This window comes from Lampetra fluviatilis, chromosome 1 (genome assembly GCF_964198595.1).
Source record: "Lampetra fluviatilis chromosome 1, kcLamFluv1.1, whole genome shotgun sequence".
In the NCBI taxonomy this organism is placed as follows: Eukaryota; Metazoa; Chordata; class Hyperoartia; order Petromyzontiformes; family Petromyzontidae; genus Lampetra; species Lampetra fluviatilis.
This window is the reverse complement of record NC_136275.1, coordinates 8,184,277-8,210,917: the sequence shown is the minus strand read 5'-3', so window position 1 is coordinate 8,210,917 and position 26,641 is coordinate 8,184,277. Positions and strand designations below refer to the sequence as shown.

Here is a 26,641-nt window from a genome sequence, read left to right as displayed (position 1 = left end):
GTCCAGCGATTCGTCCATCCGTGGAAGCGGGTATGCGTCGGCAACCGAAATTTTGTTAAGGCGCCGAAAATCAACGCAAAACCGCAACGAGCCGTCCTGCTTTTTAACCAGGACGATCGGCGCTCCCCAAGGGCTGGTGGAAGGAGAAATGATGTCGGCGGCTAACATGTCATCAATAGCCGATTTGACATGGTCCTTTTCGGCGGGACTTAACCGAAACGGATTCTGGCGTATTGGCGCGCTGTCACCCGTGTCAATATGGTGACGCAGCAGATGAGTGCAACCCAAATCGTATTTGTCCCGACTGAAAACGTCGGAAAATTCCCGCAGTAGCGTTCTAAGCTGTTGGCGCTCTGAATTTGACAGGTCTGTCGATCCCGCACAAAGCGCATCGAGCCACCCTCCATCGCTGTCCGAATGTGGGTGCGGCCGGGGAGCAGTGCCGACGTGATTTGCAACAGGTTCCTCGCAAGGCACCGGCGTCGTGTGAGCAAGCACCGTCCCTTGAGGAACTACCACTGTCTGCGACCCCACATTGAGGACCGCGATGAAAGGGTCCCCGTCCCCTCTTACGACGGTCTGGGCCGGAATCAAATGAGGTCCACTAACCCCACTTGCGTCCGGCCCCGGCTGCACGATGTCTTGTTGAGCCGTCTCGGGCTCGACAACTTCAGCGGTGTCCTCCACCTGCGGTACTCCGGCTCGAGCTGTCCGGCGCGTGTCCATGTTCGTAGTTGTTCTGACACCAGATGAAGTACCGTTGATGACTCTTGGACACCGTTGGTGAGGCACACGTATTTATTCCGTACAAGTAGTCACAACTGTGGACATACAATACTAGAGGGGGTATCGGCCCCCTCACCCGGATAGCTGGGGATACTCTGCTAGCTACCCCTGACCTACCTCCTAGTCCTCCACTAACGGGCTAGGGGAGGCTTCCTGGCCCGACACTGGTCAGTCGGGCTACGGTACCCGGAGTCCCAGAGTACTATCTCTGGTTCACGGGACCACGCCGCTGGCTCGGTCCTGCGCGGCCCTGACAAGGGCGGCGTCCCAGGGGAGTCCAGGGCTCTAGCTAGACGATCTTCGGTCTTCCCTCCTTAGCTAATACTGAGTCCCGAGCTCTCCGGCTCATCCCCATTTATACCCCCCGGAGGATCACAACTCCGGGCAACCCCTCAGGCTGCTCGGTGCGGACGTCGTTGCGGGCACCTCCCCGTGCACTCACGGAGCCCCGCCCACTGTGCTTGTTTCCCGTGTGATCCTATGCATACAGCCCTACACATACAGCCCCTCCGTAATAGCCCTACAAAGGCGACACCGGCACCACCGAACCAGGGACCGCGACGAGAGGGCCTTCGAAGGAGGGGGCCGCCACGGTCATCTGCTGCCTGTGGATGTCCGGGCTGTTACGGGACGCTGGCTGGAAACCTGGGCAGGCCGCGCCATTGATTTTGTTGTGTTATATTGCATTGTATGGTTGTGGGGGGGTAAAGGGCTGTCGTCACTGTCAGTGGTGGGAGGCATGGGGAGACTTAAATGGTCCATGGGGGAGGCAGAACCGAGGACGGTTATTTTTTCTCCGGGGGGGGGGGGGGGGGTGATGTAGCGGTGTCAGGGGAAGGATTCCCACCAATAGGAGGGTTAGTGGGAGGGGTGATCGAGGAGATATAAGGGGAGAACGGGCGGGAAGAGGGGGCCTTTGGCGGGAACGAGATTGGGACGGCTGGGGACAGGTGTGGATGGGAGACAAGGATTAAAAGACAAAACCCCTGCAATCTTGTGTCGGCTCTCCTTTACACTTCAAATCGCTTTAAACTATTGTCATTGTAGTGTGTATTTAATGTGCCGCTGCACTCCGATGTTGTAGGAGAAAACATTTATTAAAAAGTCTATTTAATTAAGTGGAACGTGTTGCTTATATTTATTTAAAGTTGCGCATTTTGATGTGACGTCACATTTCTCCCCCCCCCCCTCGTCACACATGTCTGACCCCCTCCCCCCTATGTGCGTGACGTCATTTATGGACGGCCCCCTAGGTTCATAGGTTGTTCATAAGTCATTTTCAAAACCACAGGTGTCTGTATTCATTCCAGTCAGACAGCATGGCGAAACTTACTAAAACTCTTTGACTGACTATACGACGGCCGTCGTTCACTCTCTACCCATCATGTTCCTCTCCCTGAACACGTTGGTCTCCCCGTGCCGTTCCCACCCCTCCCTGCTATGTGATGCCCACGTGCGATCTCACTCCTGCACATGCACTGCTCTCTCTCGCATCCTTCCGTCTCCACGGTGGTCGTCTTGTGCGAGTTGTATCTGCCAGGCTCGTTCACCCACAGCGCGAATAACTGTGCCAGTCCGGAGGCTGCACGACGGTATAAGCTATTGAGCATAATCACTTCATCATTCACAAAACCATCATCATTTATTCACCCATCGTCAATCCACGACGGGGGGTCACCGTCGCACTCGTCGGACACCGCCCAGGAACAGCAGCATCAACGAAGATAATCATCGGCAGCGACATCATCAAAACCATGATCAAAAACATCATCACCTCCATCATCATCATCGCTCCATGGTGAAGATAGCGGGAGATGGGGGTGAACGCAGATCGCTCGAGTTTTGTGGATCGATTCTTGCCGCGGACAACAGAATATGCGCGGAGAGAAGGAAACGTAAACAATGCACACAAATACAGAGATGCCCGTGTAGCCTTCACCAGTGTCGGGGCAAGTGCTGTTAGCGAGCACCTATGAATGGCCAAAAGCACCATGCCCAGGACTGATTCAGTTTTGTTACCATCGATGTTGGCTGTGAGTGGGAATCCAACTGGAATCCGCCGGTTTCGTGGCGCAGTACGCTGACCACTACACTACAGCTCCCCACAACGTATACACAGGCACACACGCACAGGTATATGTATACACACACACAACACATACATCACGAATTGCGCTTTCAGAAGCCCTCGCCATCCCTCGCACAGTCTCCCGATTCAACGACCCATTTGAAAACTGCACGTGAACGAATTCCATCGCTCGATACTAGCAATGCGATGGATCGCTTCCTTTGGCTGCCATTCAGCCGGTCGTCTTGATCGCTGGCCATAATACCTCTTCTAAGCGACGTGTCCTGCCATAGTTCAAGTTTCTTTCGTAAATGGTATGTACTTATAAATTTCACTTTGTTTCCCCATTGTTTCCCACGATTTGTTGCCTGTATCTCGGCCTCGCTGTGCGCTGCGTTGCACCGCTAGTCGAGTAGATAACCTTGCGTTCAATAAACCCTCGGAGCCAGGATGAACGTCCGACTCCAATCATCATTTATTGATTTTAACAAGGTAAAACTGGTGAGAAAACACAGATACAGCATCTGTTATAACCCGGAAACACCAACACAATGAACACCACAGCATCAGAACATTGTCTTAGATAACAATAGATCCTGGACGGACCAGGCCCCTACATTACCACTGAACAACTACACAAGAGCACAAGCCGGTGCGTTGCATAAAGGCACATCGTGTATTCATCCCACTGCACCCCAAATGTACAGCATTACACATAACACTAAACTGTGGATGAGATACTTCGTCATCTTTGCTCTCAGGATCGCAACATAGCCACCTGGGCACAAGTCTGACTCGACCTACTAAATCACAAGTAACATCCACAATAAGGAAAGTTGCAGGCTTCGTTGCTAACTAGGCCTCGTATTTACCACAACAACTTAACGGTACCATAAAGGCATTTACATCACTATAACGGTCATTCCAACATTACAACAGCATTGCCAATATTATAGGAATATAAACAAACTTACAGACAATGCTTCTCAAAGTCCCACGATGGACAACTGCGTCTGGCCTCACTGAGACGCGATGGGTGCCGCCATCTTGACTTATCTGTGTAATGGCCGACGCCCGCGTGGTTCAGTGGAAATCTAAAATCGCAACTTCCTGGTCACGTGACTAAAATTAGCATCAAAAACAGGAAATTCCTGTGTACATACGCTCCACATCTGCCGTGAGACAAGACAGCCTGCATTGGTCCTTCTCTCCACCCCTTCCCTTCCCCCACCTCTACAGCCTATATAAGTCCCTGTGCGTTATTCCTCCGAGCGTCTTTCTGTGTGTGCCTCTCCATGTGTGTATGTCCCTTGGTGTAGTGTTGTTCTGGTTGTCCCTATGTGCTGCCCAAAACACCATTCCCTGTGTTCTTCTCTGTGTATGTATCTCTGCTACCTTGTACCTCGTGTCTATTCACGAGTCCTTTTCCTCTGTTTACGTTGGTATGTTCAGCCCAGAAGATGAACACAACATTTAGCAGTCTTTTGAAATACGTGGTCAACCAGGTTATTGTCTAACTGTGTTGTTGGCCGACGGGTTTGCATTACGTTTCTAAGGTTTGTTGAGTTCGCGTCTCCCATCTTCTTGCTGTATTTGCCTCCGTGCAGTTTGCCGTTCTCTGTGTGCTCTGTGTGATGTCCCTCTGTGTGTTCCCTCGCTACGTGGTTTGCCCCATTTTCAGCTGATGATGAGCGCTTGTGTTGCGTTCGAAACGTCGTGATTTAATTTTATTTGTGATTTATTTAAATTGTATTTTATTTGTACATACGCGACTTTACCGAAATAACCAATGAGGACGGTTTAGAATTGCTCTTCTTTACGCACATATGTGTGAAATTCACGCTGATGATATGGCTTTTCATTAAGTTAATCTTTTCAAAAGCTTGTGTCCGACTCTTTATTCCACCATTTTGGGCCTTAAATGTATGCCCGAGTAAAGCATACTCTGCGATGCCTTTCCAAATGTTACTATAGTTCATGACATTAAAATGAAAACACATTAAGGCTGAACAGTGGGGCTCAATATAAATTCGCCAAAGAAAGTCGCGTATGGCTCGCTCGCTCAACCATTGCAGATATCTTTGGGACGCCATCATGAAATAGAGCCCTTCCTCTTGAAATCTAAAGGACACCACTGAAAAACACATCGTAAACACGTGCGCAAAAAAACACAGTCACAGCCATTAAATCGCAGCACGCGGAGAAAAATAAACAAGGAGCAGCCTCCTCCAGCACCCCCCCCCCCCCCGGTGCCCCACGCGACTCCACAAACCCTGCCAGACCCAATTCCTCCCTCCCACGCGGCTCACATCAACTCATCGACGACAACAGCCCTGGGGTTTCCCGCTTTCTCACTCCACTGCGCACAATCACATCGATCTCCGTGTATTGAACAACCCACGGAGTTCTTGAACGAACGTTGTTCCTGCCCGCAGTGGAGCGACGCAGTTGGAACGCTCTGGCAATAGCAGTGCGCGTTTTGGAGTAAAGTTGCAGTGAGTGGCTGCGAGGCGCGTGTGTGTGATGCTGGGCAGGAGGGGGATGAGTGTGTGTGTGTGATGCTGGGCAGGAGGGGGTGAGAGTGTGTGTGTGATGCTGTGCAGGAGGGGGTGAGAGTGTGTGTGTGATGCTGTGCAGGAGGGGGTGAGAGTGTGTGTGTGATGCTGTGCAGGAGGGGGTGAGAGTGTGTGTGTGATGCTGTGCAGGAGGGGGTGAGAGTGTGTGTGTGTGATGCTGATGAGGAGGGGGTGTGAGTGTGTGTGTGTGATGCTGGTGAGGAGGGGGTGAGTGTGTGTGTGATGCTGGTGAGGAGGGGGTGGGAGTGTGTGTGTGTGTGATGCTGTGCAGGAGGGGGTGAGAGTGTGTGTGTGTGATGCTGGTGAGGAGGGGGTGAGTGTGTGTGTGTGTGATGCTGGGCAGGAGGGGGTGAGAGTGTGTGTGTGATGCTGGGCAGGAGGGGGTGAGAGTGTGTGTGTGTGTGATGCTGGTGAGGAGGGGGTGAGTGTGTGTGTGATGCTGGTGAGGAGGGGGTGAGTGTGTATGTGATGCTGGTGAGGAGGGGGTGAGAGTGTGTGTGTGTGATGCTGGTGAGGAGGGGGTGAGTGTGTGTGTGATGCTGGTGAGGAGGGGGTGAGAGTGTGTGTGTGTGATGCTGGGGAGGAGGGAGTGAGAGTGTGTGTGTGTGATGCTGGTGAGGAGGGGGTGAGTGTGTGTGTGATGCTGGTGAGGAGGGGGTGAGAGTGTGTGTGTGTGATGCTGGGGAGGAGGGGGTGAGAGTGTGTGTGTGATGCTGGGCAGGAGGGGGTGAGAGTGTGTGTGTGTGATGCTGTGCAGGAGGGGGTGAGAGTGTGTGTGTGTGATGCTGGGCAGGAGGGGGTGAGTCTGTGTGTGTGTGATGCTGGTGAGGAGGGGGTGAGAGTGTGTGTGTATGATGCTGGGCAGGAGGGGGTGAGAGTGTGTGTGTGTGATGCTGGTGAGGAGGGGGTGAGTGTGTGTGTGTGATGCTGGGCAGGAGGGGGTGAGTGTGTGTGTGTGTGATGCTGGTGAGGAGGGGGTGAGAGTGTGTGTGTGTGATGCTGGGGAGGAGGGGGTGAGAGTGTGTGTGTGTGATGCTGGGGAGGAGGGGGTGAGAGTGTGTGTGTGTGTGATGCTGGGGAGGAGGGGGTGAGAGTGTGTGTGTGTGATGCTGGAGAGGAGGGGGTGAGAGTGTGTGTGTGTGATGCTGGGGAGGAGGGGATGAGAGTGTGTGTGTGTGATGCTGGGGAGGAGGGGGTGAGAGTGTGTGTGTGTGTGATGCTGGGCAGGAGGGGATGAGTGTGTGTGTGTGATGCTGGGCAGGAGGGGGTGAGAGTGTGTGTGTGATGCTGGGCAGGAGGGGGTGAGAGTGTGTGTGTGTGATGCTGGTGAGGAGGGGGTGAGTGTGTGTGTGTGTGATGCTGGGCAGGAGGGGGTGAGAGTGTGTGTGTGATGCTGGGCAGGAGGGGGTGAGAGTGTGTGTGTGTGTGATGCTGGGCAGGAGGGGGTGAGTGTGTGTGTGTGATGCTGGTGAGGAGGGGGTGAGAGTGTGTGTGTGTGATGCTGGTGAGGAGGGGGTGAGTGTGTGTGTGTGTGATGCTGGGCAGGAGGGGGTGAGAGTGTGTGTGTGATGCTGGACAGGAGGGGGTGAGTGTGTGTGTGACGCTGGGCAGGAGGGGGTGAGTGTGTGTGTGTGTGATGCTGGGCAGGAGGGGGTGAGTGTGTGTGTGTGTGATGCTGGGCAGGAGGGGGTGAGTGTGTGTGTGTGATGCTGGGCAGGAGGGGGTGAGAGTGTGTGTGTGATGCTGGTGAGGAGGGGGTGTGAGTGTGTGTGTGTGTGATGCTGGGCAGGAGGGGGTTCGATCACACGTGTGGGTCTCACACCGAGCTGCGAGACAGACATCGCGATGTTGGTTCGGCTCCAAGAGGCGTTGCAGCGCGCCAGCTGCGTATACGGTCCAATTCTTAGCACCCGATTTTAGATCATTCACTCTCTGTATACTTCTCAGCAAGTGAATGAGCACGATTGTATTGTTCAAAAGGGGCCTGGTTTTTTTTTAAACATGCTCATTAACACGCGTCATTGTTGTTGTTTATAGGAGGGGGAAACACGCAAATCAAGTTGTCACCGAGCCCCCCCTTCCCACCGATGGGGCTTTGGCATAACAACAGCTGCGTCCAACAAACTTGTTCCAGTCTCGACAGGATGATGAGCAAATGACTGCCGAGCGGGTCTTGGCCTCTCCGCCTTGTCGCCTGCCCCTCTCTCTCTCTCCTCTGGCGGACAGCCACTGGCCCCGTGCAGCCGCTGGCTCTGCGTTGTTGCGAGCGAGAGAGAGAGCGAGAGCCAGAGGGGGCAGGGGGGTGGGTGGCAGTGACTGAGCTGCAACTCTCCGACCGAGAGTTGAGCAGCAGCAGCAGGAGCGGCAACAGGGGCAGCAGCAGCAGGAGCAGCAGCAGCAGGAGCAACAGCAGGGGCAGCAGCAGGAGCAGCAGGGGCAACAGCAACAGGGGCAGCAGCAGCAGGAGCAGCAGCAGCAGGGGCAACAGCAACAGGGGCAGCAGCAGCAGCAGGAGCAGCAGGAGCAGCAGCAGCAGGGGCAACAGGGGCAGCAGCAGGGGCAGCAGCAGGAGCAGCAGCAGGGGCAGCAGCAGCAGGGGCAGCAGTAGCAGCAGCAGGAGCAGGGGCAGCAGCAGCAGTAGCAGCAGCAGCGGCTGCTGATGCCGGGAGTCGTGACGCGCCACGTAGCCCGTGCGCATCCAATGGTCAGCGACTGAGCAAATAACTAAAAAAACCAACCTCCCACGGGAACGCAAAGCACTCGCAGTCACACTCACGACCACCACCGCCAGGCAGGCAGGCAGACGGTAACGCGTGATGAGAAGTGCATGTAGGAGTGAACAATCAAGGAGGGCCCAGTGCTAAGTGCGCAGACGAACGAGGCGGCGTTGGAGTGAAAGAGTTTTGTGTTGTGTGTGGGGGGGGGTTAGAGGAGAGCTCTGGCTTCTGGGCTGGGGAGATGGACGCTGCCTGTGCCCTGCTTCTCGTCTTGCTACTCACGCCGCTCGCCTGCTGCTCCACGGCTCCAGGTGAGTGGCAGCAGCAGCAGCAGGTCACGACCGGAGACGCGACAGACAATGAACTCGGTGGGTGTTGGGGGGGGGCCCTGGGGGGGCCCTCCGGTCAGCACCGGGGGTCCCATGTGGGGAAGGGATCCGGGACCCCCCCCCCCCAGCCCAGCCCCCCAATTCGTTTCCTCCCGAGTGTGAGCTTCACGTGTAACCTCACCAATAAACTCACAAACACTTACTCTCACACTCACTCTCTCTCTAGCTAACGTCCTCACCAATAAACTCACTCACTCTCTAGCTAACGTCCTCACCAATAAACTCACTCACTCACACTCTCACTCTTTCTAGCTAACGTCATCAATAAACTCACTCTCACTCACTCTCTTTAGCTAACATCCTCACCAATAAACTCACTCACACTGTCTCTAGCTAACGTCCTCATCAATAAACTCACTCACACTCTCTAGCTAACGTCCTCACTAATAAACTCACTCTCTCACTCTCTCTCTAGCTAACGTCCTCACCAATACACTCACTCACTCTATCTCTAGCTAACATGCTCACCAATAAACTCACTCACTCACACTCTCTCTAGCTAACGTCCTCACCAATAAACTCACTCACACTCACTCTCTCCAGCTAACGTCCTCACCAATAAACTCACTCACACTCACTCTCTCCAGCTAACGTCCTCACCAATAAACTCACTCTTTCTCTAGCTAACGTCCTCACCAATAAACTCACTCACACTCTCTCTAGCTAACGTCCTCACCAATAAACTCACTCACTCACACTCTCACTCATTCTCTCTAGCTAACGTCCTCATCAATAAACTCACTCACTCACACTCTCACTCACACTCTCTAGCTAACGCCCTCACCAATAAACTCACTCACTTACACTCTCACTCACACTCTCTAGCTAACGTCCTCACCAATAAACTCACTCACTCACACTCTCACTCACACTCTCTAGCTAACGTCCTCATCAATAAACTCACTCACTCACACTCTCACTCACACTCTCTAGCTAACGTCCTCATCAATAAACTCACTCACTCACACTCTCTAGCTAACGCCCTCACCAATAAACTCACTCACTCACGCTCTCACTCACACTCTCTAGCTAACGTCCTCATCAATAAACTCACTCACTCACACTCTCACTCACACTCTCTAGCTAACGTCCTCATCAATAAACTCACTCACTCACACTCACACTCTCTAGCTAACGCCCTCACCAATAAACTCACTCACTCACACTCTCACACTCTCTAGCTAACGTCCTCATCAATAAACTCACTCACACTCTCTAGCTAACGCCCTCACCAATAAACTCACTCACACTCTCACTCACACTCTCTAGCTAACGCCCTCACCAATAAACTCACTCACTCACACTCTCACTCTCTAGCTAACATCCTCACCAATAAACTCACACTCACTCTCACTCTAGCTAACGTCCTCATCAATACACTCACTCACTCTCTAGCTAACGTCCTCATCAATAAACTCACTCACACTCTCTCTAGCTAACGTCCTCACCAATAAACTCACTCACACTCTCACACTCTCTAGCTAACGTCCTCATCAATAAACTCACTCACTCACACTCTCACTCACACTCTCTAGCTAACGTCCTCATCAATAAACTCACTCACTCACACTCTCTAGCTAACGCCCTCACCAATAAACTCACTCACTCACGCTCTCACTCACACTCTCTAGCTAACGTCCTCATCAATAAACTCACTCACTCACACTCTCACTCACACTCTCTAGCTAACGTCCTCATCAATAAACTCACTCACTCACACTCACACTCTCTAGCTAACGCCCTCACCAATAAACTCACTCACTCACACTCTCACACTCTCTAGCTAACGTCCTCATCAATAAACTCACTCACACTCACACTCTCTAGCTAACGCCCTCACCAATAAACTCACTCACACTCTCACTCACACTCTCTAGCTAACGCCCTCACCAATAAACTCACTCACTCACACTCTCACTCTCTAGCTAACATCCTCACCAATAAACTCACACTCACTCTCACTCTAGCTAACGTCCTCATCAATACACTCACTCACTCTCTAGCTAACGTCCTCATCAATAAACTCACTCACACTCTCTCTAGCTAACGTCCTCACCAATAAACTCACTCACACTCTCACTCTCTCTAGCTAACGTCCTCATCAATAAACTCACTCACACTCTCACTCACACTCTCTAGCTAACATCCTCACCAATAAACTCACACTCACTCACTCTCTAGCTAACATTCTCACCAATAAACTCACACTCACTCTCTCTCTAGCTAACGTCCTCACCAATAAACTCACTCACATTATCACTCTCTCTAGCTAACGTCCTCATCAATAAACTCACTCACACTCACACTCTCTAGCTAACATCCTCACCAATAAACTCACTCACACTCTCTAGCTAACGTCCTCACCAATAAACTCACTCACACTCTCACTCACTCTCTCTAGCTAACGTCCTCATCAATAAACTCACTCACACTCTCACTCACACTCTCTAGCTAACATCCTCACCAATAAACTCACACTCACTCTCTAGCTAACGTCACTCACTAACACTCTCACTCACTCTCACTCACACTCTCTCTAGCTAACGTCCTCACCAATAAACTCACTCACACTCACTAGCTAACGTCCTCATCAATAAACTCACTCACACTCTCTCTAGCTAACGTCCTCATCAATAAACTCACTCACTAACACTCTCACTCACTCACACTCTCTCTAGCTAACGTCCTCACCAATAAACACTCTCACTCTCTCTCTCTCTAACTAACGTCCTCATCAATTAGCGTTGCTGTCATTGTTAGCACCGCCGTTTTTGATACGAAACATAACGCGTCGTGCAGATGGGCCACCCTAGGTAAAGTCACGTAAATAGAACAATATTACAAAATAATAATACTCTAGCCTGGTTCTTAAGACTGTAGCCTGGTTATTAAGTTTGGTGAGTGTACTGGCAGTCTGTAATGTAGACTGTAGCCTGGTTATTAAGTTGGGTGAGTGTACTGGCAGTCTATAATGTAGACTGTAGCATGGTTATTAAGCTGGGTGAGTGTACTGGCAGTCTATAATGTAGACTGTATCCTGGTTATTAAGTTTGGTGAGTGTACTGGCAGTCTGTAATGTAGACTGTAGCCTGGATATTAAGCTGGGTGAGTGTACTGGCAGTCTATAATGTAGACTGTAGCCTGGTTATTAAGCTGGGTGAGTGTACTGGCAGTCTATAATGTAGACTGTAGCCTGGTTATTAAGCTGGGTGAGTGTACTGGCAGTCTATAATGTAGACTGTAGCCTGGTTATTAAGCTGAGTGAGTGTACTGGCAGTCTATAATGTAGACTGTAGCCTGGTTATTAAGCTGAGTGAGTGTACTGGCAGTCTATAATGTAGACTGTAGCCTGGTTATTAAGCTGGGTGAGTGTACTGGCAGTCTATAATGTAGACTGTAGCCTGGTTATTAAGCTGGGTGAGTGTAATGGCAGTCTATAATGTAGACTGTAGCCTGGTTATTAAGCTGGGTGAGTGTACTGGCAGTCTATAATGTAGACTGTAGCCTGGTTATTAAGCTGAGTGAGTGTACTGGCAGTCTATAATGTAGACTGTAGCCTGGTTATTAAGCTGGGTGAGTGTACTGGCAGTCTATAATGTAGACTGTAGCCTGGTTATTAAGCTAGGTGAGTGTGCTGGCAGTCTATAATGTAGACTGTAGCCTAAAAAATACGACGATTGTTGATGGCCAATGTGGAGGAATCTCTTTTGAAGTGCATCGCCCGAACCGCCGCTACCACCACCACCACAAAGACAAAGATCCCCGTGTAGCCTTCACAGCCTGTTGGGGCAAGTGCTATTAGCGAGCCCCTATGAAGGCCGGCACGGCGGGTGGGGTGGCCAGCACCACGCCCGGCCGCCTTTGTCTCCCCAGTGGCGATGTTTACACACCGCACCAGGTACTCATTTGAGGCTGAGTCGACCTAGGGGAGGCCCAGGACCGGTTCAAATAATCGTCACTGGTGTTGGCCGTGAGCAGGAATCGAACCCGGGTCGCCGGGTTCATAGCGCAGCGCGCTAACCGCTGCACCACCGCTCCCTACCACCACCACACCACCACACACACCACCACCGCTCCCCACCACCACCACCACACATACTGACCCGGCTTCACGAAAGTGGGGGGCTGCACCCCCCCCCCACTCCTAACCCTCCACACACGGCTTCACACACACGCACTTCAACAAGGGCGGCCAGGTTAACACAGGTCTCGGCAGATAACTTTCATCTGAGCGTGAGAATAAAACGCGTTGCGAGGAAGAATTCGGACATTTACATTTCATGCATGGGGATCGTGAAATAAGCCCCCTCCCTCCCCCATTTATTATAACATTGGAGAAGATACCCCCCCCCCGCCCCTAATACTTGGAACTCGGGTACTCCCTCCCCATCACACACTAAAGGGAAGATATAATGAATGGCAGCCGAGAGAAATGTGGGTTACACATGGGGGCAGTGTGGCTGAGTATCCGTGGGGGGAGGTGCTCTGATGTGCACATGGCCGGGCTGCTGCTGCAGCACCTTCTCAAGTGTCCGCTCCATAGGCGGAACGCGGGGCCCTATCGCCCCCATCCTCCTCCTCCCCATGCGTCTCTCTTCTCCAACAAATAACGTGAGCGTGGGGCAGAGCGCATCGCCAATAGGGGCGATGGTGAACACGGTCGATGCGCTGCAAGAGCGTGGCCCCCGGAGTTTTGAACGTAAATGCAGTCCACATGCGTAGACGTTTTGGCTGTCCAGTATTAATGACGAAAGATGCCAGTGGTCGGGCTGCCATGGGTATGGCTGTGCAAGGATGATGAGGACAATGAGGTGGTTGCAAGGCCGTAGCCATGGAGTCAACATTGGGGGGGGGGGGGGGGCAAATCTTCCAGGGGGTCTGGGGGTCCCCCCCCCCCCAGAAAAAAAAATTCTAAATTTGAAAACGAATTTCCTGTCTAAAATATGAAAAAATTAACTAACACATGGGATTGACTTTTTCTTCATTTTTAACAATGTCTAATAGTGTATTGTATTACATTGCTCTGTTTTTTCTGTTTTACCTTTTCTTGTTGCATTGTATGTAATGGCAGAGATTAGGAATTAATAAAGTACAACCATAACCACAATCATATAAACAGAAATCTATTTTATAGCAATATATTGGGGGGGGACATTTTGCGCATATTTGAATATTGGGGGGGGGGGGGTGTGGCCCCAATATATATTAGAATTACGGCCTTGGGTGGTTGCACAGTCGCGTTGCAAGAGAAATGCAAATCCGCTGACTGCAGAGACTTAACCAAGCACAGATGGTGGCCGCTAATGGCTCGCTGCGATACAGCAGCAGCGTCATCCAGCAAGACACGCTGCAGGCAGAAGGGCCTTTACCAGTGTGAGCTTCAGAGAAGCCCCTCTTAAGGGAATTTGGCCTACTCTTCCATGCTGGACAGACGTCTTGGAAGTCGTGCGAGTACCCATGCTTTACCCCACCACACGCGATCTGCCGATCGACAAACTGGTGTACCCATTTACTTCTGCTTTGTGAACAGATGGCAGGAAATTTAAGAAACTTGCGCCCATTGTTTCAGTTACGACGTCCCTCGGGAGATCGAACTGGCTGGCGACTTCTGGATTACCAGTCCGGGTTGCGAACCATTACACCACGGCACCATTAATCGACTCACATAAACTACTTTCATCGCGGTCTTTTGAAGACGGTGATGTCACCAAGCCCCATCGCCTCCCATTCAGTGGCGCACGTGGGAATACATGTGACTGATTTCCCCCAAATATTTTGAACCGATATTAGATAGATATTAATGAAATATCGGTAGTGGTGATTATACTATAGGAATACTGGATGTAAAAAATGGTATTGCCAGACTGGTTTTACAAAAAAATATACATTAATGTACAAAACAGCAAGTATGTACCGTAATTGTCTTAAGTGCTTTATTTTTTAAATATATATAATTTTTCATCCACAGGAGAGGAATATTCAGATATATTTGCTATCCAAGTTCCGGACGTGGGTGGATGCCTCGTGGGAGAGTCCTCAGGGCTGGGCTTGGTAGGGAGCTGTAACTCATCAGAGCCTGCTCAGCAGTGGAAATGGGTGTCTCGCCAGCGACTTTTCAACTTGGGGATGTCTCGCTGTCTCGGGGTGGCTCCGGTGCAACCGAGTAGCAGTATTGCAAGTAAATCACCCAGCTTGAACGCATCAGAAACGGACGCTGAAGATGATCAGGTGACAAGAATATTTAGGACACATAATTGCTTCTTTGGGTTTAACGGGGCCCGTCTTTAAAGATGGAGCGCTGTCACCAACAATATTTGACAATGCCATGGCATTTGCTTAATACACTAAAGAAGGCCCCATAATGAGACTCGTTTTTTGTCACTAATGAATAAGAGGGGGCCTCATGTGTAATTTTACTCCAGGCCTCCAACCCTATGCCTTCAGGAATATGGGCAGCTTTGCTTATGAGAGATAGACATGTTCATGTGTACATGTATGTGTCGACTCTTATATTATGTATAATATAGTTTGTTTTGGGTTGTATGTGACGTGTGCTAGAAGATTGAGCAGCCTGCCTTATATGAATGCGATGTGGAGGAGATGCAGCTGCGTTGGGCATGTGGAGATGATGAACAGCTGATCATTCCACACAGAGGGAAGCTCAGTCTGCGTGGAGCCATTGGTGCCCAGGCTCCATTTGAGCTGCACCCTAAGAATGGAACGCGACTGCTGATCTATGGCACTCAGGATCACCTGTGCTTACGATCGTACCATGGTGAGAACGGCTGAGAATACACATCTCAGTCTTCATACTGTATCCCTTCCTTTCATCTCTTCTTTGGCAATTGTACACACTGTTATTTTGATTTCTGATCCCACGCTTCCTCCCATGCAGAAATATATACTATCCAAGGGAATTCCCATGGTCGGCCATGCGCTATCCCGTACAAGTATGACCACCGGTGGTATCACTCCTGCACAGGGGATGGGCGTGATGATTGGCATCTGTGGTGCGCCACATCAGCCGACTATGGCACCGATGAACTTTGGGGCTTCTGTCCTGTCAAGCGTGAGTAAACACCCTTTCTGTCCACTAATTACACTCAAATTACAAATACAGGGCCATCAGGCAACTTATTTACCATTGGGCACTACAATGTGTTTTATGTTGACATTCCATCCATTTTGGCTGTTCACTTCTCAGATAGTATAGGTGACAACAAGTCACTTACAGGCAAAATAGTTTTGACTCCCTTGTGACCTCATCATGGCCATTATGAGCTCTTTGCTAATGTTATTTTATGTTTAAAAACCGTGATATAAAAATGGTGTCATTCACATTGAAGTGTTTTAATAAAAGTGATGTGTTCTAACTTGACATTTAAACATATATTGCATTTAAATCCCCCAAAATGCCAATTTATGTGCTACAAACATTTGTTTTAAGTCATGACTGGTATTCCACATCTTCTGCGCCATACACAGGTTTTCTTTCAGATAGTTTTTACACAAATATTCAACTGAACTATGTGGTTGGTTGGCTTATTAAAATGGCTCGTTCCAAATAACAACAACAAGGTGATATTGCCAGTCGTAGAAAATAGAAAGAGCGGATTTTTGCGTGTGAAAAGTTCGATTTAAAAAAAATCAACATTCGTCAAGATGAGTTTCTGAACCTAATTGCAGAAAATAATATTTGAAATCACAGAAACCTGACCGATAGGCACATTTTCGAAATTCTATATGTAAACAAGAACTTGGTTACACATGATTGGGATTTACATTTAAACACACAGAGTAATCACCTGAACGTGTTTGTGCTTAATACAGAGGAACAAAATAAATGAAAATGTACTAATATTTAAATTATTTAAACATAAATTTAGCCTGTGATGAACTCTTGGGTAGCTATGATTGCAGTGATGCCACTGCGTCAGAGGTCGCAAACGGGTTTTGATTCCTTACCCGTACCCGTACCCGGCCACACCAGGGTCGCAAACGGGTATCCGTACCCAGCCGGGTACGGGTAGGGTACGGGTATCGGGTACCCGGTTGCGACCTCTGCACTGCGTTGTTTTTCTACTGCATTGTGGACATTTGAACGTGTGGGAGTATTCCCGAAATTTAGTTTGTGGCGGTTGTCGTCGTTTTAATCTAATAACCATACAGCAAGGTGTCTCACAACTTGCGGTTACTTCCTCTCTGTTGCCTCAGGATTTTATGCAGCAGTGTCTCACCAGCACGGTTACTGTAATATTCTGAATATTATCCCCTTTCATATGATGGGGTACAAATAGCTGCTGTGTTCATTGTTTTGTGTGGCTCTCCAGTATTTTCTAATCAAAGCAATGTGCCGCTTTTATTTCATTTCTGTATAAAAAAATTTATAAATCAAGTTCCCGATTGTTTTTACACTGCATCTTGCCATTTTCAATTATTGGTAGATGATTTTATGATATTCTATCGTTAACAGATTCGGGATTTTCAAATTTGGCTGTTAATTAGATGCATATAGTCATGCCTGTCACTGTAATTCAATGGCTTTTGCAGTTCCGGACTGCAGTGTGTTCTGGGACACAGATCCTGTGACTCGAAACTGCTACCAGTTTAATGTACATGCTGTGCTTTCATGGCACGAGGCGCGCACCAGCTGCCTCCAGCAAGGCTCCGACCTCCTTAGCATCACGGAGATGCACGAGCAGACCTACATTGCTGGTAAGGGGCATTCACACCAGCAAGCATTCAACTTCTGGTGCTCTGCTTTGTTTACACGTTCGTTATTAATGTTGTGGTGAGTTCAACTGAGTCGCAGACATACTCTTGGAGGCAACACATTTATTTAACACCAACACACGGGGTAGCTGCCCCTCAACAGAATAACAACCTATGGTGGTGACCACCAGGCTAACTACACTAATTACAACATAACTAGCTACAATGGACCGGAACACAGATCAGGTCCAGGTTAACGTGTTGGAGACTCGGTAGAACGTAGGACGTAGACGAAGGCTTCTTCAAGATGAACAACAGCAGACGGTCCCTCTGGGGGACCCGGTGGCTTATATCCTCTGTGGTGTGGCTGGCTCCGCCCTTGGCCACGCCCACCTTCGAGAATCCTCGAGCAGGATCTCGACCCGGACCACGTGACCACCCCTAGCCCCCACTTGGGGTTGCTTTGTAGACTTAACCGGTCACGTGTCACTCTGGGGTCAACCAGAGTGCCATGGCCTTTAGTAACCCCGGCACACCCACACCCTGTCCTGTAGGGCTGGCACTGCACGCCAAGCGTGGTGCCACCTAGCGCTATCAACCAGCGCTCACCGAGCCCCTCTAGGGCTGGTACTACACCCACACCATCGTGGTGTCCGCGATGTCGTTACATCGCACGCCGTGCCTCTCTAGGGCCGGCACAGCACAGTGACATCCCGAGATCTCACTACAATGCCACTGCTGTTCATTAATACATTTTGAACGTTTGTTGTCGCGCACTCTTTGGGAGTCCAGTCAATCACGATTGCTCGCTGAACACGCATGGTAAACTCTTTCGAATAACACTGTTGTAAGTCTGTTGGAAAACTGGCTCACACTGAAGGATGGATATCCGTAAATACACTTTGTATACACACCTTTCCATAAAGGGTTCACTTTAAACAGAACTAAAACAACATCTCATTTGCTTTTTTGCTGTTGTCAGTGCCAATACATTCCATTGCAACGTCACTTAAAATTCACATCGTCATAATTTTTCATGCACATTTCATAACCCAGGTCTCAAAGCGCAACCTTCAAACACACGTTTCCAGAACGTAATGAACCAGCTTATTATCTACAAGAGAAAACACACGTATTTAATGTCTAACTTTTGACCATAATCCTTAATAAATCAATGAATAAATGCCTTAATATTTATTTAAATGGCTGGAATGGAATGAGCTCTTCGTAGGGCCCAAGGTAAGGGCATTCCACGTATGTGCAGCTACAAAATAGAAGCATTATCTCCTGATATGATAAGTATGCCTCTACAATGATTATAAATTACTGCCATTATCAGTAACCTTAATTCGCTATTATTTCTAGCGTGGTACCCACACTCTGTAGAACATGGGAATGCATTTCATGTAGTCATTCAGTCTATTTTATGAATTACAAAATGCAAATACTAACACCCTATAGAAAGCCACACACCATAACGCTGAACTGTACTCAGCCAATGTTCTAGTGCATCTGATAGGGGGGCGTCCATAAATTATGTCACGCGATTTTGGACGATTTTTGACCCCCACCCCCCTTCGTCACACGGCGTCACAAAAAGTCAGACCCCCCCTCAAATATGACGTCACAAAGCTCTGCCCCGCCCCCAAATAAAACATGCTTCAAATCTCTTTAAACTATTGTCATTGTAGTGCGTATTTCATGTGACACTACACTCTGATGTTGTAGGAGAAAACATTTATTAAAAGTATATTTAATTAAGTAGAACGCGTTGTCTATATTTATTTAAAGTTGCGCATTTTGATGTGATGTCACATTTCTCAAACCCCCCCCCCCCTCATCATACATCGTCACAAATGTCTGACCCCCCTCCCCCCCCCAGGTGCGTGACGTCATTTATGGACGGCCCCTAGTAACTGCTAATTTGCATCGTGCAAATGTACTGCTTGGTGTATCGTGTCAGTAGATAATTTTGCCACGCATTACGACATTTTCAGGTGCAAATGTGTCTTACTTATTTTCTTCCATCAACTGTCATTTTCCCTCAATCACTTCACTGTTGTGTGCAGGCTTTCTGAGTGGTTTTGGAGCCATTATGTGGATTGGACTCAATGACTTGGACTCGGATGGTGGCTGGCAGTGGTCTGATGGCTCACCGTTAAAGCTCCTTAACTGGGACCAAGGTGCAAGCAGTTGTATTTGTTTCAGATTTCCGCTTCCTCACCACGTCAGTTCCCTTTGACAGTATACTCGCACGATAAATTTGAAATTCCGTAGCATAGTGTTTGAATGTGTGTATGTGGGGAGCGGTGGCGTAATGGTTGGCATGCTGCGCTGTGAACCCTGCATCTGTTCACGGTTGACACCAGTGACGATTATCTGGACTGGTCCTGGACCTCCACCAGATCTACTCAGCCTCAAATGAGTATCTGGTGTGGTATGTAAACATCGCCACTGGGGAGACAAAGGTGGTTGGCCATGGTATTGAGCACCCACCCCCTCGTGTGCCGTGCCAACCTTCATAGGTGCTCGCTAACATCACTTGCTCCTACAGTCTGTTAAAGGCTATATGGGAGATCTTTGTCGGTGTCTCATTGTGTGTATAAATGTTGTGCTCCTGCAGGACACCCTTCAGAAACGGATGGACAGAACTGTGCCCTTCTCCGTGCCGAGTTTTTCAGCAAGTGGCAAACCAAGGAGTGTGCGGCTGCACTGCCCTATGTTTGCAAGAAACGCCTCAATATCACCTCCGTACAGATACCCAACGGTGTGTGCCTTTTATCACAATTATCTCAATGTTCTATCATTTAATTGAGGCATTTCACTCTGTGGACATTTACGCAGCCATTTAATCTGTCATAAACCGAGGCTGAATTTTTAACAAATTAAATAATTGTTTACAAATCGCAACACAAGCGGTCTTTATCCGCCTGATGAAGACCGCCACTGCGGGGGGGGGGGGGGGGGGGTGGCATGTGCCCCCCCAATGATCCGATCAAAATCCCTAATTTCGATCGGATCATTGGGGTTTATTAGTAATAAATCGGCATTTTGCGACCCCCACTACCACTCTGGAACACATTATTACGTGCCAGGGACTCTATGAGATGATAGGACAATAGTCTGAGTCCATACTTGCCAATAAGTAACGGCAAAGCGGTTATAAGTGACTCACAGAGTTGTGCGCAGTTGCGTATACAGTACACGACTTCCCTGAAGGCATTCACCTTCAGCGAGCGCAATGCTGATCACACACGGTTCGAATTCGACCCTCGATCGATGGCTGCTCCATCGCCGCACACGCGTCGAATAAAAAGCAAGGGACAAGTCCTTACTTACTAACAACTCTTATGATTTTTCATTGCTGGAGGGGTTGCCCCCCCTACCTGAAAATCCTGGCTCCGCCATTGAAGATCGCTTGTGTTGCGATCGAACCGTCGTGGTTTTTTGCTTTTATTTTTGTTATTTATTTTTAATTTTTATTTAATTTTCTTTTTTCTTTTCTATCTATGTGACTTTACCAAAATAACCAAGAATATAACTTTATAATGTGCCTAAATAAGATATGTAATTTGTGAATATTACCTTTGTGATATATCAATCAGAAGCATGGAAGTGAATGTCCTGACTACTTGGGTTTTGACCTGAAGATGGTTGGTGCATTCTTATTGTTGAAGTTAGTTGTGAGAATGAATGTGTAACTGACCGGTTGAAATTAAACAATCATTGGCTTTTTAAATGGTTGTACAGCACACGACATATTTTTTGTTTGGCCATATCAGGTGTTGGAGGGCTTCACTACATACATTTTTCCCAAATTATTACGTGGCCTAACCCAAAAATCGAATATGAAGCTTGGACAGTATCAAACAAATTCTAGTAGAACAAAAACTGAGCAGTACACAAAGAGCGATGGAGAATGTGCATACTTGGAATTACATTGAGGACCACACATTAATGGGATAGTAAATGCAAGGTGGAGACATCAAATTGACTGTGAAGTGGACTTGGGCAGCACACCACGTCCTCAGAGGGGGTGATGGCCGGGGGTTATAGATACAAAACTCGTAGAGGATGTTTACCATTATTGGGTGCTACATATTTCTTAATTCAATTGACTAACCATCACGTATTTACGCGATCTAGCCTAAAAAAACTGTATTATGGATGATATTGGTCGCGAAAGCCTACGTGCTTCACAAAAATTCTCATGAAGATATATTGCATTAAATTCCTTAACAGATTTTTGGAAAATTGTGCATGTTAAATCACTTGACATTGGCCAATGCTTATTTATATTTGCAAAATAACCTGTAGCTTGATTCACACTCATTGCATTGCATAAGATGGACAGATGTGTTATTTCGATTTAAAGCTTTCGTGACTGCAGGGATTCATCTTCTTGGTTCTTTCGGTAAAGCAGGACGGCTGCTTGCGTTGTAGCCGAAACGTCGTGAGAATTATTTTATTATGTTTTATTTTTATTATTTTATTATTTCCCTTCTACGTGACTTTACCGAAAGAACCAAGAAGATGTGTTATTGTTAAGTAGTTAGGCAATTCGATCTACATTTTACGTCATAGTGATTGAAGTCAGAATTTCTAAAAATATCAGAGGAAACAGCTTTTACACTTCTGATGGGAGTGAATTCGAAAGGTAACTGATTGTGGTGTCGTTACAGAGAGCTGGGAGAATCGACCGACCGTGTGCCCTCGCGGCTGGGTACCATTCAACGGGAGCTGCTTTTGGCGCGATGCAGAGAAACGAACGTGGCAGGATGCATTGGCACGATGCCGGTTAGGAGGTGGCGACCTTCTGAGCCTACACGGCTTGGCAGATGTCGACTTCCTAGTTCAGCATGTGCTTAGTGGTTGGTAAAACGCATTAACATGCCCTTACTTGCAAACTGAACAGTCCCCATTACAAAAACCAGCTCATCATCATTGGAAAGGTGTTCCACCTTCCAAGCAGTGCTAACATATTTCCCGCTAATGTTGTTCGCCTTTTGAGGTGCTTAACATCTTACCGGTCAAATATGTTAAGGTCCATAAGATGGATAATGAGTATACAGGATAATTAACTTGGCAGCAGAGGAATGGGAAGTTACAAGGGAGCAGCAAGTGGTCTTGTTTGCTGTGGGTCCATGTGGGTCTATTGCTCGGTGGCAATAAAATATCAATTTGGTTAGGCATATTGGGATCTATGGATGTAATGCGCCTTACAAATGCAAATTATTATTGCACCGTACTTCTCTTTTGAGAAAAATTCAATGATAAATCATCCACGTCTATTCAATGCACGAATGTTTTCTCATGCCTACTTGTGTATATTATGAGAAAATGGTTGGTGAAGTGGTGACACTTGTGCCTCACAACAAGAATTGCCTGGTTAGACTCGCGACTCGGATGCATTTCTGCGTGGGGTTTGTATGATCTCCCCACTGTTCTGCATTGGTTTAATTCGAGTTCTCCAGTTTCCTCCCATAGCTAAAACATACACTGTCACTAGCATTGGCCAAATATTCCAATGCTGACAAATGACCTGTAAAAAACTCCATTGCGGGTACACGTAGCATCATCGCCTACGACAACAAGATATTGGGAGGACCTTCCTGAAACAGAGTTCAAAATCAGGCTTTTCTGGCTAAACTTGCATCATAATATTATTATCGTCATTTGTACTCTTACCACCGACATGGATGAAACCCATAATTACAGTACACTTAAAATGTTCCTCCAATATATTAGCATTTGCAACTTTTGAATAAAAAAAAGAAATCCTCTCTTCTCAGAATTCAATGCAAATAATTGACGCAATCTAGAATCACGTAGAGCATGTGCATACATTGTTACCGCAACTTTATGAAAGATTAAATGTGCAATTGATGGGCGAGTGAGTAACCTTTTCTGTTGCTGCTGCTGCTGCAGATGGTGAAGAAGTGTGGTTGGGTCTTAATGACCTCAAGACGAAGATGGTGTTTGAATGGTCTGACTTCACGCCGGTCACCTTCACGTTCTGGCATCCTCGCCATCCACACAGCCGCCCAGGAGAGGGCTGCGTCTCTCTCTGGGGCAAGGTAACTCAAATGTTTGTAAACGTCCTTGTGTAATATACTTACTCGACATTTACCTCTTGGTTATCTGTGTGCGGAGCATAGTGTGGTAAAGTATTAGTAAAACAACCCCTCATCAGCATGGCTTGAGGAGGTTTTCATCCAGCAGTGGATTGACATATTGATGTAGATAGTTTTTATTATCAAAAGTAAAGGAGCCTCAGGCTCCTTTTACAGTAAAACCTTGGATTGCGAGTAACTTGGTCTGCGAGTGTTTTGCAAGACGAGCAAAAATTGTAAATAAATATTAATTTGATAAACGAGCGAGGTCTTGCAATACGAGTAGTACGTATACGCTTTGTCTGCCGAGCGTCACGTGATTACAACTGATATTATGAGTGCTTTGGATTACAAACACGTTTCCGGAACGAATTATGGTCGCAATCCAAGGTTTTACTGTACTCGGCATTGCTGTTAGGCAAGTTTGCTGTCTTTACAGCCTTTATCACTGTCTTTACAGCCTTTATCACTGTCTTTGATCTTTGACAACACACGTTGTGTGTAAGTTGCAGTCGAAACGTCGTGAGAATTGTATCTCATTTGTCTTCACGGTCATCATCTTCATCATTATAACCACTGTATTTGTAGTCATCATCCTTATCAACCATATCTTCACATACATCATTGTCATCTCCCTTATATTCATCATCATTGTCATAATGTTTTAAATGTTTTAAAGTTGCCATCTTTGGCTTTATGCTAGGTGGAGAGCAGTGCAAGCCTCGGCACACATTTCGTTTGTGTGTACATGTGTGAGTCAGACAGTGCCTGATTGGTTGGCTCGATGCATGAGGAGGGAGAGCCTGTTGATAATACACACACAGCTCCAATCCCCTAAGCCGAAGACCTTCCCCACAGCTGCTGCTTGTTTTGCAGGATGTTTTTGCAGAATGGGGCCAAAAAATTCTGCATGAATCAGGCAGAAACGCTTTTGCGGAATTTCCAAAAGAGTGTGTAAAACGTTACATGAATTTGGCCTCTTGTATTTGGTACGATGTCTCAGCAAAGGTGTGCTGTAGCATTGTTAGTGATTATTCAACAGCCAAGTAAGAACCTGTGGAATTATACATCGCTTCTGCACAGGGACCTGTTTGAAAATAAATAAATAAATATTTCTGCTGCAAAGCATCAGAAATAGAATTGAAAACAACTGTTACATATATTTACAATATCTTACAGTACATAATAGAAACTCCCAAAGTGAACATTCATCTTTATCATTGTTCCATTCAACAAAAATATAAAGTCATGACTGAAATATTTTGAGCCCTATTTTAGTGTTGAAAGAGATGTCCATATATCGTGGATATTTTCAAACAAAACAGCTTTATTCTAACCCCCACTCTACCTAAAATTAAACTTGCAGGAGACAGAGGGGCTTCTTTATTGACAGATGAATTTGGTTATCACATCATTTGATCAGCTGCATTGTTAGACATCAGAAAGTAAATAATGTATTCTCACTAGGACTTCATATTAATTTGACCATATATTATATGGTTTGATTCAGCATTTATTTTAGAATCATGACTGAACATACAAATGTATAGGAATACTACAATGGGATGAGGCATACGATTTTAAAGACTCAATCTCCCGTATGAAAGCATAAAGGAACCTGTAAAAATGACAATTTAACACTTTAAAGTAATGATATCTTCTCCATCGGTATCAATTCCATAACCATCAGGCAAACACACAGGTGCTTGCTGTGATGAAAGTTTGAATTGCACAATCTGCATGATTATACCACAACATGTTATGATTTTTTCTCTGCATTTCAGCCACTCAGCCAGTGAAGTATTTTGTGTCTGGTGAGCGAGCATTTGCTTTTATTTCTCAAAAATGTGCTTGGCAGGAAGGTCGTTGGAAAGATGGACCATGCGATGCCAAGAAGGCGGCTGTGTGCCGGGCACCGGGAAGTTTGTCAGACGCCCAGCCGGACTCGCAGGAGGGCGGTGCCACAACGGAATGCCCCAAGGTGAGAGATAACGAGAGGGATAACGAGAGAGATGACAAAAGGGATAACGAGAGGGTTTTTTCCTGTAATGGTCGGCTTTTCTCGTCATTTACAGATTTGAAAATGAGAGCAACCTTCACAAGGCAGGCTCTTTTAACCTACAAATGAAAAGTTCTGTATACACAAGTGGTAACTTTTCATCGCGTTGCTCCTATATGCATTTCAATACCTTTCTTAGCGTTAGTCTAAAATTGACTCACCTATATTTTTTTATTTTAATTATCTTGATTTGAAGCTTTCGTGACTGCAGGAATCCATACTCTTTGGTTCTTTCGGTAAAGTCACGTAGGTAGAAAAAATAATAGATCATGGCGTTTCGATCGCAACACAAGCGTCCGTCATCAGGTGAGACAACTACAGCAAGAAAACTGCTGAAACTTCAGCATTATTTTTTCTGCCTACGTGACTTTACCGAAAGAACCAAAGAGTATGCTAATTATCTTGTGTTTTTGCCTGTAATAAGTTTTGGCCTCTCTTTGGCTGTGCCGAAGTGAAACTTCCATCGCACCAGTTTGTGATCGCTTGCTGTGATGAATTTGTCGCGGGCAGAGACATCTCTGATGACCTGGGGTTTGACCAATCGAATTTAGTCAATGTTCAAGTGTAAGTTATTTGTCTTGGAGCTGTAAGGCAGTTTGATGTGATTCCCAGGATACCTGTTATGAGTCGACTGGACTTGCCCTTATGCTGAGCTGTGGCAGTAGACAAAATTATTTGCTGCAAGCCATGAGACCTTGAGTAGTTGACACAAAGGGATTCCTTGACCTACTCAATGTTGACATTAAGGGCACTGCAGTTCACTCAGGGGTCCTTGCTGAATTTTGTATTGGCACAGCTGGTCTGAGCGCCCCTGTAGTGCGCAGAACAGCATTCTCATCTGCCAGTGCTCGCCAGGCTGCTTTTACAATCAAGAGAGGGACACAAAGCAAATAGCAAGAGTCTGCCAAGGAGATACACACTTTGCCAAGGCTATTTACATCGGCAGTAGAACATATTTGCTTAGAATTTGAGAAATAAACGATTTACGAGGCAGTTTGGACTTGTGTTTGCTTTTAATTGAATCAAGTCAACCGTATCTCAAGAGGCTGTACAGAATAATAGGATTACGGTAAGTCAGGGGGAAAGGAGGCATTCTCTTTGGTTCTTTCGGTGAAGTCACGTAGCTATAAAATAAAATAGATCACGACGTTTCGGGCGCATCAAAAGCGTCCGTCATCAGGTGGGAAAGCCATGAAGTTATGAATTGTGAATTGTTTAAAA

General features: G+C 47.4%; 1 protein-coding gene across 2 annotated transcripts in view; it reads left to right on the top strand.

The window, feature by feature from the left end:
- Nucleotides 1–5,321: 5,321 nt before the first annotated feature.
- MRC2 (mannose receptor C-type 2) overlaps nucleotides 5,322–26,641 on the top strand; it is a 68,847-nt gene continuing 47,527 nt past the window's right edge. The window contains exons 1-11 of one of the 2 annotated variants that reach the window (XM_078855099.1): nucleotides 5,322–5,349; nucleotides 8,360–8,458; nucleotides 14,505–14,764; nucleotides 15,095–15,311; nucleotides 15,432–15,605; nucleotides 17,087–17,251; nucleotides 19,318–19,431; nucleotides 19,872–20,015; nucleotides 21,931–22,119; nucleotides 23,177–23,325; nucleotides 25,220–25,342. In XM_078855099.1, the coding sequence (XP_078711225.1) occupies nucleotides 8,389–8,458; nucleotides 14,505–14,764; nucleotides 15,095–15,311; nucleotides 15,432–15,605; nucleotides 17,087–17,251; nucleotides 19,318–19,431; nucleotides 19,872–20,015; nucleotides 21,931–22,119; nucleotides 23,177–23,325; nucleotides 25,220–25,342 (1,605 nt within the window). In that variant the 5' untranslated portion in view covers nucleotides 5,322–5,349; nucleotides 8,360–8,388. Of the gene's footprint in view, nucleotides 5,350–8,210; nucleotides 8,459–14,504; nucleotides 14,765–15,094; nucleotides 15,312–15,431; nucleotides 15,606–17,086; nucleotides 17,252–19,317; nucleotides 19,432–19,871; nucleotides 20,016–21,930; nucleotides 22,120–23,176; nucleotides 23,326–25,219; nucleotides 25,343–26,641 lie in introns of those variants that run through there. The other variant, XM_078855107.1, reaches the window with a different exon arrangement.